Genomic DNA, 12957 nt, shown 5'->3' with positions numbered 1-12957 from the left:
AACTCGCGTACCCTAAAACTAATAAAATATTTATATCTAAAGTATAGGTTACGTTTTTCATTTGTATGATTATTTTTATAATATATATATATAAGATAATTTGTGAAAAACAAAATTAATAAAAGCATTAGAATGATTATGGATCATAATGAGGAAAACAAAAAATACAAATCAAATTTTAAATGCTATGGTTGCACGAGTTATTTTTATTATTTTTATATAAAAATAAAAATACACTACAATTGATAATTTAGATTGACACACCGACAAAGATGCTTTTTCGACGAGTACAAAAAATCAAATTAACTCATAAGTAATTTATTTCACCGTAAAGAAAGATCACTAATTTTTTATTAGTTAGTATTAGATACGAGGGGTTGCTCTGATGGTAAGCAACATTTACTTCCAACCAAGAGGTTGTAGTTCGAGTCATCCCAAGAGTAAGGTGGGAGTTATAGAAAGGAAGGATGCCGAGGGTCTAAACAGCCTCTCTACCTCATGGTAGTGGTAAGGTCTCTGTAATACACTACCCTCCCCAGACCCCACTAGTGTAGTAGAATTATACTGGGTTGTTGTTAAGTGAAATTATACTCATGGCAGGGGTAAGGTCTGCATAACACACTACTATCCCCAGACCCCACTAGTGGAATTATACTGAGTTGTCGTTGCAGTTATATCAAAACTGGAAAGTGACGTTTAGTTTTTTCCACAAAACCAAACACAAGATGACCACTTTCCCAAAACCAAGGCAGATGAGATTGCACTCTTCTTCCTCCGTAGAGAAAATGAAACCAACACTGTTTCCATCTTTACTCAGAAACACCTTCTTTTTAGTCTTCCTTTTGCTAGAGTTATCAATCCTTTCACCCCATTCTGTAGTATCCATTAAAGAGCAAGAATCTCAGCAACAAGTTGGCTATGGTTACTTAATCACATCTGTGGCCTTAGATTCCACTGGAAATTCACTTTTTGCTCATCTTCAACTCATTAACAACTCTTCTGTTTTTGGGCCTGACATTCAGACTCTTATCCTAATTGCAAGGTGATTTTTCTCTTTCTAGTATGGTTACGAACATTAATGTTTATCTTCTCTTTTTTTCAGAGAAAGGAAAATGACTACTTAAATTAGAAGGCAAATTCTTGCGGGCAAGATTATTTATTAGCATCCGAAATTATTTATATTCGACAGTAGCAAAATTGTATAAATTTATATATTTTTTATATATAATATATTAATTAATATTTGGGAGCGGCTATATAAGTCATTTTCCCAATTCTCGTTATATGAGTATTGTTCCCTCGCAAGACAAATCCTGTGACAGTGAGTGTGTTAAAAAATATATACGTGGGATTAAACCAAAAAAAAAAAAAAAAGAGAGAGAGAGAGTTAGAGAAAACAATGAAAGAAAAAGAAAAAGTCATTCAGGAGCCGAATCTTCTTGGGATCATTCTTTCCTTAACATTATTACAAAGTAGAATTTTACAAAATACATACTATTTAATTTACTGTTTTTAAGTTCCAGTTGTTCGGAAAACATGATTAACTTATTATGTCATCGTTAATACATGTACTTGAATTCAAATTTAACATCAATGATTAGATATGAATATTACTCAATTCAGTCTTATAAGTACTTACTAGATGATACCACTATATTTTATTTCAACTTTAAGTGCAGTTTTAAAGTGTTAATAACTATATACTTAATCTCTAATTTTTAACTTAACTCCAAATTTTATGGATATCAAAACCATAATTTGCCTAGTTAGCCTTGTGTGTCAAAAAAAAAAAAACTTATTTTGATGAATTAGTCAAATTGTTGCATAAACTAAACTGAATTTTTGTCTATTTACAAAAAGCAAAATTGAGCTTATGCTAATTGGAAAGATACATTATCTTCCTCTAAAAAGATTTATGTTATTTTTACGTTTTTAAATCAGATATAATTTTTCAAGTTACTTATCAATTAGTATTGTATTTTTTATTGCCTTTGTCTAAGTAGGCGTTTGGACATAAGAATGGTAAAATTATGAAAAAAGTAATATTTAGTGAAAATAATATTTGAAAATTAGAGTTGTGTTTGGACATAAATATAATTTTGGTTTATTTTTGAATGTTTGAGAGTAATTTGAGTGAAAATTTTGAAAAATAACTTTTTGGAGTTTTTTAAATTTTTGAAAAATTTTAAAATTTATTTTTAAGTGAAAATTAAAAATTTGTTGGCCAAACAGTAATTTCGAAAAAAAGTAAAAAAAAAACGAATTTTTTTTTCATATCCAAACGGGCTAAAGTATCTTACGTAGTGAATTATATGTAATTGGTAGTAATTATTTTGTAATAAATACATTGAATTATTAATTCGTTTTCTCATTTCTCCCTCTGTTACAGTTTGGAAACAAACGACCGTCTCCGAATACGAATAAATGACGCTAACCACCAACGGTGGGAAGTGCCGGAAGAAATCCTCCACCGTCCACCACCGCCGTCTCAGCCTTCAACCACCTACTTCTCGTCAGAAAACCACTCCTCAACCACCCTCTCAAACCAAAACTCAGACCTAGAATTCACCCTCCACAACACCACCCCTTTCAGTTTCACCATCCGCCGGCGTTCCACCGGCGATACTCTCTTTGACACATCGCCGGAGCACCAAAACCCCGACAGTACATTCCTCATATTCAAAGACCAGTACATTCATATCTCCTCCTCATTACCACCCACCAGAGCCAACCTCTACGGCCTTGGAGAGCACACAAAAAGCACGTTTAAGCTCACGCACAACCAGACTTTGACTCTTTGGAATGCTGACATTGGCAGTTCCAACGTGGACCTTAATCTCTATGGGTCCCATCCTTTTTACATGGACGTCCAGTCGTCGGCGAATGAAACGGCCGCCGGAGTTAGTCATGGGGTTTTGCTTCTGAATAGCAATGGCATGGATATTGTGTATACGGGTGATAGGATCAGCTATAAAATGATCGGAGTCTTCGCCGGACCTTCGCCGGAAATGGTGGTGGATCAGTATACGCAGCTTATTGGTCGTCCTGCTGCTATGCCATATTGGTCTTTTGGTAATTACAACTCCCCTATAACTTTCTTTTCTTCTTTTTTTTTTCCGTTCAATTATTTTCTTTTATGATGAAATACTTTACACTTTACACTTTCAGACTAATTTAACAATCCACATTTACTATAAAAAGTTATCTGTAATTAGCTTTGAAATTATCCAGTAGTGTAAAAACTATTCAATCTGAGTTTATAAATGTTAAAAGTAAATATCTTAGTTTGATTTTAAACCAGCATTAAGAAATGAGTGAATATACCTGGTCAGTACTTACTACTTACATCCTACCTTGAGATGAACCTAAGACACACAGGTGGAGAAAGGCATTAAATAGAGCTTCAACTATGGCCTGTGAGCTTAATTTATGTAGGTTGCATTACTCAGTCTGGATAACCTGCCACCAGTTCTTAGTGAGGATAACAAAGGATCATTTTCTTGCTAAAGAGAAGTATGAACAAAAGCTACAACATTTAGTTAAATGTGAAATTGTTCACTATAAATTGTCACATTTTAAAAGATGACCTTGCTCTGAAAATTGTGGTGAGCATCAAGAAGAAATTTAAGAATATACCTCAAACTCTATCATTCCTATACTGATCGAAATTAAAGTTTGTGACCCGCTAATAAACATTTGCTTACTTACAAGCTCTTTCCGTTAGATACTCTGCTTCAATCTTCGTTCTTTACGAAACAGCTATTACACTTGCAAATACTTTCACGTGTTTCAGAGTAGTTTTTTGTATGTGGATATAGGTTTTCACCAATGCCGGTGGGGTTACAAGAACATTGATGATGTTGAACTGGTAGTGGATAGTTATGCAAAGGCTGGTATCCCCCTGGAGGTTATGTGGAGTGATATTGATTACATGGATGGTTTTAAGGACTTCACACTTGATCCAGTTAACTTCCCATTGGATCGGGTGAAAATTTTTCTCAGGAAGCTCCATCAGAGTGGTCAGAAATACGTACTTATATTAGATCCAGGTAACTTCTAACAATTTCCTGTTTACTTTATTATATTAATTCTCTTATTTATCTAGCTAAATTAGATTAGAGTATGACTCCTCATCATCGCGAAAGAAGTGTTATTTTGATTTTCTTTCTTTCTACTGCAGGTATTAGTATCAATAATACATATGACACCTATAGGAGAGGCATGGAAGAAGATGTCTTCATAAAACGCGATAATATGCCCTATCAAGGGGTTGTTTGGCCAGGGAACGTTTACTATCCTGATTTTCTAAATCCAGCTAGTGGAATATTTTGGAGAAAAGAAATTGAGAAGTTCCACGATCTCGTACCTTTTGATGGTCTGTGGCTTGACATGAATGAACTATCTAATTTCATAACTTCCCCTCCTATACCATCGGCAACCAATGATGACCCTCCCTATAAGATAAACAACTCTGGTGATCACTTGTCCATCAATTATAGAACAGTTCCAGCCACTTCCACACATTTTGGAAATACTATGGAGTATAATGTCCATAACCTTTATGGATTACTAGAATCCAGAGCTACTTATAACGCTTTGGTTAATGCCACTGGTAAAAGACCATTCATTCTTGCAAGATCAACTTTTCTTGGCTCTGGCAGATATACGTCACACTGGACTGGAGATAATGCTGCTACCTGGAATGATTTGGCATACTCCATTCCTACTATCTTAAGTTTTGGACTATTTGGAATTCCAATGATTGGAGCAGATATATGTGGTTTTTCAGGGAATACTACTGAAGAGCTTTGTCGCCGCTGGATTCAGGTACATTCATGTTTGGAACTTTGTCTGCAAACTTTGCCTCTCTCAAGCTAGAAATTTAGGCCAATGGTAGAGGTTGTCATCAACAACAACAACAAACCCATTGTAATCCCACAAAGTAGGGAAATGGTAGAGGTCATCCTAGTCCTTTTTTTTTTTGGTTTGGGGGGGTTAAGAGCATGGGATTGGCAATATGGTAAAATCTTGAGAATTGTATAAAAAGATTTTGCTAATTTGGTTGAACTGCTAGCAGTGCATGATAAACTTTAATGAACCAAAGAAAATCCATTCTCAAATAGTTCACTTTAGAATTTTGAGTATATAAATGTAGTATTTGATGCATTAGAAGCAGAATATGATCATAATACTCTGTGCCCCTTTTGCCTTGAATTCTAAGTAGATTGAGAAAGATTAGTTTTGTGCAGCTTGGAGCATTTTATCCATTTGCAAGAGACCACTCTGCTCATGACACTACCCGCCAGGAGCTCTATATTTGGGAGTCAGTTGCTGAAGCAGCCAAGAAAGTCCTTGGGCTCCGATATCAGCTACTTCCATACTTTTACATGCTGATGTACGAGGCACATACAAAAGGGACTCCCATTGCACGGCCCCTTTTCTTCTCTTTCCCTCAAGACACCAACACATATGATATCAGCACACAGTTCCTTCTTGGTAAAGGTGTCATGATCTCACCTGTACTTAAGCAAGGAGCAACCTCAGTTGAGGCATATTTCCCTGCTGGAAACTGGTTTGACCTCTTCAATTACTCTCGTTTCGTGAGTTTGAATCAAGGAAAATTTATGACACTTGATGCACCACCAAATCATATAAATGTACACGTTCGTGAAGGGAACATATTGGCCATGCAAGGGGAAGCAATGACAACACAAGGTGCTAGGAGGACTGCATTGAAGCTCCTTGTCGTGCTGAGCAGCAGCGGAAACAGCACTGGAGAACTATTTGTGGACGACGATGATGAGGTGCAGATGGGAAGAGATGGAGGAAGGTGGACAATAGTCAGGTTTAACAGCAACATCATCGGCAATAAAATTATGGTTAAATCAGAGGCTGTGAATGGAGGATACGCACTGGATCAAGGATTAGTCCTTGAAAAGGTAACACTATTGGGATTGAAAAATGTGAGAGAATTGAAGGGCTATGAGCTTGTTGGTTGCATGGGATCAGACCAGCAAGGGAGCACAAGAATGATGAAAAATATTGAACCGAGTGGACAGTTTGTTACTATGGAAATCTCGGGGATTTCAATATTGGTCGGAAAGGAGTTCAAATTAGAGCTATACATTAGTATTTAATAGAGGACGTAAAGTCATATACAGTGACATAGTGCAAAGACTTTTTGCACTATCAATGTAGCTTAATTAACTTATGATAGTATGTTACTCTTGCTATTTTACCAAGTTACTAATTAATGTTTATCATAAAAATTTACTTATACTTATCTTATAAGTGACATGATTGTGTAAATACTTTCAAAACCATCGGACTAATGATAAACCACGACTTATGGGGCACATTAGTGCCATAAAGGCATTCGGTGGTATTATTGGCGCATATCTTGGTGGGGTCTTCATGAAAATGTACTCTACCCCCAACTTTCCAACATTACTGTGCTAGCTTGCTTCATAAAACTTTAACTCTTTGACAAAATATTCTTTAGGTCTTATTGGCGCTTATTATGATACTCAGCTACGACTGGTATGAGCATGAGGATATAGATTTTTGTGTAACTATTGTCTATTAAAAAGCTTAACTCTAGTGTAATTTGTAAATGTTGTAAGAAATATCAAATTATGATGGATGTCTACTCTTCCTCTATGATCTTCATCTCAAATGCTTAATGACATATTCAATGACATATTTTTTTCACTTTTCATGCCTATATAAAGGCCTTGTAATAGATAGGAAAATACACACATTTAAAGAAGAAATAAGAATCTCTTCTATCTTTCTCCATATATCTCTTAGCTTGTTTTTTTCTTGTTCCATATTGTTCTTTGAGTTATATTTTATAACACGTTATCAGCACGAGACTCTACCGTCTCAAGAAGCTCTTTGAGAAGACTAAGGTATAACTTTTCTCCTCTTTTAATTATGACTGATATTATGAAAAGAAAGTTCGTTGCCCTTGAAATTTCGAGCAAGAACTATATGACATGGGTGTTGGATGCTGAAATCCATTTAGATGCAATGGGTCTTGGAGACGTCATTAAAGACAAAAATAAAGCATCTACCCAAGACTGTGCTAAGGCCTTGATTTTCTTGCGCCATGACCTTGATGAAGGGTTAAAGATAGAATATCTCACAGTCAAAGATCCACTTATTTTGTCGAATGGCTTAAAGGAAAGATATGACAACTTAAAGTTGGTCACTCTTCCACAAGCACGATATGATTGGGCTCATCTGAGGCTCCAAGACTTTAAGTCTGTTTCTGAATATAATTCTGCGATGTTCAAAATTACTTATAAATTGAAACTCTGTGGAGATACTATCACTGATTATGATATGCTTGAAAAGACGTTCACAACGTTTCATACCTCCAATATGGTCTTGCAATAGCAGTAACGAGAGAAAGGTTTCAAAAAGTATTCTCAGTTGATTTCTCTTCTCCTTGTGGCTGAACGAAACAATGACTTGCTCATGAGAAATCACGAAAATCGACCCACTGGGACTACGCCATTGCTTGAAGTGAATGAGGTGTATTCCCATTATTCTAAGCGTGGAAAAGATCGTGGCCCTGTTCATGGTCGTGGTCGTGGCCGTGGCCAAGGAAGAAATTTTCCTGGTGTTAATCACCCCCTAAAGAAAAATAACCACCAAAAATGGAAAGGGCCAAGGGCAAATGGTTCAGAAACTGAATGTTATCGTTGCGGTGGAAAAGGGTATTGGGCAAATATTTATCGCATATCAAAACATTTGGTTGAGCTTTATCAAGCATCTCTAAAGGATAAAGCTCCTGAAGCTAATTTTATCTATGATAATAAATTTGACATCACCCACTTGGATATGACAGATATTTTTGAGCACCCTGATGGAAAAATAAACCACTCGATCGGTGATGGATCTATGGTTAACGATGATTGAGCATTTTGATTTTTATATTTTCCTATTCGTAGTATCTAATAAATAAATATCTTGTAATTTTTATTGCACTTAATAATACTTCTTATGTAATTTTTAAAAATATATGTATTTTCTAAATTTCATAAATTTCACAAACAAGGAGTAATATCTAAGTAATTAGTGTTCTAATCTCACTAATCTTTTAATTCCTTTTGATTTTTCTTTACGTTACTTTAATTCTCTTTAAGAAGAGGTTTACAAGCACCCTGGAACAACTTTTGTTACTTCACCCTTATTTTTTTTTCATGTACTTATAATTGTATTATTTTTGCTGTGTAATTATTTGTATAATAATTAAAATTTGCTAGAAAATGCATTAAAAGGTCACTATTAAATTATTGGTTTAACTTTATTTCTTTTCTTTTTTCTCTAAAAATACTAATATCTATTCATATACTTCTTTTGTATGTCAAATCATGGGAAATAAATATGGATATCTTTCAAAGCAAACTTGGATCAAAGTTCAATTGTAAAAATATTTGCTTAATTGATTTATATACAACACTTACAATATTCAAAGAGAAGAAATATTTCTCTTATTTAAGTATGTATAAGGCAGATGTTACTACAATTTCTGGTAGTAGTAATCTAATTGAAGGCTCTGAAAGAGCTAATATAACTCTGCCTAAGGGAAAAATACTTATCATAGAGAATGCAATGTTCTCCTCCAAGTCCAAGAGGAACTTGTTGAGTTTTAAAGATATCCGTCAAAATGGATTTCATATTGAGACAATAGATGAGAATAATCTCGAATATCTCATCGTTACCAAGAATGTCTCTGGCCAAAAAAGGATTATTGAGAAGTTCCCATCTTTATCTTGTGGCATGTATTGGACAAGAATTAGTGCAATTGAGGCACATTCTATCGTAAACCAAAATGTTTCTAATTCCAATACTTTTTTACTTTGCCATGATCGATTGGGATATCCTGGATCAATTATAATGAGACGAATTATAGAGAACTCAAATGGGCATCCATTAAAGAATTTAAAAATTATTTTAAATAATGAGTTTTCTTGCACTTCTTGTTATCAAGGAAAGTTGATTATTAGATTATCACCAACAAAGGTTGGGATTGAGTCCCCTGCGTTTTTGGAACGTATACAAGGGGATATTTGTGGACCTATTCACCCACCTAGTGGGTCGTTTAGATATTTTATGGTCTTAATAGATACATCTTCTAGATGGTCTCATGTGGGCCTATTGTCATCTCGCAACCTGGCGTTTGCAAAATTAATGGCACAAATAATTCGATTACGGGCACAGTTTTCCGATAATCCAATTAAGTCTATTCGACTTGATAATGCTGCTGAGTTTTCATCCCAAGCATTTAATGATTATTGCTTATCAATTGGGATAAAAGTGAAACATCATGTAGCTCATGTTCACACTCAAAATGGCATTGCAGAGTCTTTGATTAAACGTCTACAATTGATAGCAAGACCGTTACTCATGAAAAAGAAATTACCCACTTCTGTTTGAGGTCATACCATTTTGCATGCAGCAATGCTAATTCATCTCAGACCGACAAAGTATCATAAATATTTCGCGTTGCAATTAGTTTTGGGTCATGAACCTAATATATTTCATCTAAGAATTTTTGGATGCGTTGTATATGTGCCTGTAGCACCGCCATATCGCACCAAGATGGGTCCCCAAAGAAGGTTAGGAATATATGTTGGGTTTGAATCGCCCTCTATTATTTGCTACCTCGAAACATTAACGGGAGATTTGTTCACTGCTCGATTTGCAGATTGTCGATTCGATGAGGCATTTTCCCCAAAATTAGGGGGAGAAATTGGTGAAATCAAATGAAAAATTTTGTGAAAAAATCCATCATTATCTCATCTTGATCCACGTGCCTCTATTTATGAAAAAGAGGTGTAAAAGATTATCCATTTGCAGAAAATAGCAAATCAATGCCAGATGCATTTACGGAATTGAAAAGGATAATGAAATCACATATCCCTGCAGAGAATGTTCCAATCCGTATTGATGTCCCTGTTGGAAAATCTTCTAGTGTCATAGCTAATGAGTCAAAAGTACGCCTAAAGCGTGGCAGGCCATTGGGTTCTAAGGATCGAAATCCTAGAAAAATAAAAATAAATGATCAAGATGACATTACGAAAGAGTCTCGTAAAGAAACCCATGATTTAACCAATCCTGAAATTCATGAGGATATCGATGAGCCTGAGACTCAAGAAAATAAGGAACTATCAATAAACCCAATCGATTTTGAGACAGATTTGAATCGATTGAATATAGTTGTGGATTATGTATTTACATATAATGTTGCATCTAGCATTATCCGTTGGAGAATGTCGACAAAGATGTGATTGGCCAAAATGGCAAGAAGCAATCCAATCTGAGTTGGATTCACTTGCGAAACGTGAAGTTTTTGGGTATGTATTCCAAACACATAATGGTGTTAAATCTGTTGGCTATAAATGGGTCTTTGTACGTAAAAGGAATAAGAAAAATGAGGTACAAAGATATAAGGCACGCCTTGTTGCACAAGGATTTTCACAAAGGTCTCGTGTCGATTATGAAGAGACGTATTCTTCTGTTATGGATGCTATAACGTTTTGTTATCTTATTAGTTTTGCTGTCCATGAAAAGCTTGACATGCATTTAATGGATGTGGTTACAGCCTACCTTTACGGCTCACTTGATAATGAGATATACATGAAAATTCCTGATGGATTTAAAATGCCTGACACACATAATTCAAAGTCCAGGGAAATATTTTCAATCAAATTGCAAAGATCTTTATATGGTCTAAAGCAATCAGGAAGAATGTGGTATAACCGCCTTAGTGAATATTTATTAAAGGAAGGTTATATAAATGATGCCATTTGTCCATGTGTTTTTATAAAGAAAACAACATCGGAGTTTGTTGTACTTGCCGTATATGTTGATGACATAAACCTTATTGGAACTCCTACAGAACTCCAAAAGACAATTGATTATTTAAAGAAGGAATTCGAGATGAAAGATCTCGAAAAGACAAAATTATGACGCGGTTTGTAAATTGAACATTTGACAAACGGGATTTTTGTTCATCAATCTACCTACATAGAAAAGGTATTGAAATGGTTTTACATGGATGGAGCACATCCATTAAGTACTCCGATGGTTATTCGATCACTTTATGTGAATAAAGACCCGTTCTGACCTCAAGAAAAGAATGGAGAGCTTCTTGGTCCTGAAGTATCATATCTTAGTGCAATTGGTGCACTAATGTATCTTGCTAACACTACAAGGCCCGACATAACTTTTTCAGTTAATGTCTTAGCAAGATATAACTCTATTCCTACAAGGAGACATTGGAATGGAATCAAACACGTATTGCGGTATCTAAAAGGGACTACCGATATGGGCTTATTTTATGGAAATGATTGCAGTCCCAATATTGTTGGTTATGCCGATACTGGGTATTTATCTGACTCACATAAGGCTTGATCTCAAACAGGCTATGTGTTTACATGTGGAGGCACTGCAATATCTTGGCGATCGACTAAGCAATCAATCGTGGCTACTTCATCTAATCATGCTGAGATAATTGCTATTCATGAAGCAAGTCGAGAATGTGTATGGTTGAGGTATGTAATACACCTAATTCGAGATAAATGTGGTTTGAAGTGTGACAAACTACCCACAATTTTGTATGAAGACAATGCAGCATGCATAGCTCAATTGAAGGGAGGATTCATAAAAGGAGATAGAACAAAACACATTTCTACCAAAGTTATTTTCACACATGATCTTCAAAAGAATGGTGATATCAGTGTGTAACAGATCCGTTCAAGTGATAATATGGCTGATTTGTTCACCAAATCTCTACCGACGTCAACCTTCAAGAAACTAGTGTACAAGATTGGGATGCGAAGGTTCAAGGATGTGAATTGATACTCTCATCAAGGGGAGTTAATATGCGATGTACTCTTTTTTCCTTACAAGTTTTTGTCCTACTGGGTTTTTCTTGCAAGGTTTTTAATGAGGCAACCAAGAGCGTATTCCTAAATATGTGTACTCTTTTTCCTTCACTGAATTTTTTTTTTCTAATAAGGTTTTAACGAGACACATTATCTATGGACATCCAAGGGGGAGTGTTATAAGAAATATCAAATTATGGTAAATGTTTACTCTTCCTCCATGATCTTCATCTCAAATACTTAATGACATATTCAATGACATATTTTCTATGTTTAATGACATATTCAATGACATATTTTCTTCACTTTTCATGCCTATATAAAAGCCTTGTAATAGATAGGAAAATACACACATTTAAAAAAGAAATAAGAATCTCTTCTATCTTTCTCCGTATATCTCTTAGCTTGTTTTTTTCTTATTCCATATTGTTACTTTGAGTTATATTTTATAACAGTAAATGAATTTTGTGAATACGTAATTATCTTAGCTGTAGTGACAGTGATTCTATTTAGTCTTGCCATGGTAGCATTGAATTTTTTCAGGATGTTTCAGATTTATGAATTGGCTAAGCAACAGTTTGTCTTTTGAAAATGGAAGAAATCCTTCGTTTCTTTGATTGTTGCCCAAGCTTAGTTTTGGAGTAATTGAGAATGTTTATATTGATTGTTGTTCTGGTCCTTCATTTGACTTAGAATGATAAAGAACATTAGACCACACTAACTCTTCACTAAACTAAATGAAATAGAAAAGCCTAACAAAACCCCAAGATTATAATTGTAAACAAAATTTTATATTGTTTCAAACCAAAAACGAAGTTAAAGTTATATATTGATGTTCAATTTTCAATATAATGAACCAAACACCCGATTTAAAAAAAGGAATACATTACTAATCCTTGTGTAATTTATTTCTATACCAAACAACTTATGGCACCAAAATATTTGTCACCTTTTGATTACTAAATATAAATGTGAAGAGCCTTGAGAGAGTTAAGGCAACATATATTTGCTTGTAAATCGCAGTTAGTACATATTGACTTGTAATAAACGGGACATA

At 34.8% G+C, this 12957-nt stretch overlaps 3 protein-coding genes across 3 annotated transcripts; all 3 read left to right on the top strand.

The window, feature by feature from the left end:
• The first annotated feature begins 710 nt into the window (after window positions 1-710).
• On the top strand, window positions 711-6277 carry LOC104097847 (alpha-glucosidase-like). The gene is made up of 5 exons (XM_009604461.4): window positions 711-1042; window positions 2390-3072; window positions 3819-4049; window positions 4181-4827; window positions 5250-6277. Exons 1-5 carry the CDS (start codon window positions 726-728, stop codon window positions 6135-6137), a joined length of 2766 nt encoding a protein of 921 aa, XP_009602756.1. The 5' UTR covers window positions 711-725; the 3' UTR covers window positions 6138-6277.
• A 755-nt stretch (window positions 6278-7032) lies between these two features.
• LOC138904849 (uncharacterized) lies at window positions 7033-7401 on the top strand. Its single transcript, XM_070193350.1, has one exon. The coding sequence runs from the start codon at window positions 7033-7035 to the stop codon at window positions 7399-7401; it is 369 nt and encodes a 122-aa protein (XP_070049451.1).
• An 81-nt stretch (window positions 7402-7482) lies between these two features.
• LOC104097853 (uncharacterized) lies at window positions 7483-7926 on the top strand. The gene has a single exon (XM_009604468.1). It carries the CDS (start codon window positions 7483-7485, stop codon window positions 7924-7926), a length of 444 nt encoding a protein of 147 aa, XP_009602763.1.
• Window positions 7927-12957: the final 5031 nt, after the last annotated feature.

This window comes from Nicotiana tomentosiformis, chromosome 2 (genome assembly GCF_000390325.3).
Source record: "Nicotiana tomentosiformis chromosome 2, ASM39032v3, whole genome shotgun sequence".
NCBI classification, from domain to species: Eukaryota; Viridiplantae; Streptophyta; class Magnoliopsida; order Solanales; family Solanaceae; genus Nicotiana; species Nicotiana tomentosiformis.
This window is presented reverse-complemented; position numbering and strand designations above follow the sequence as displayed.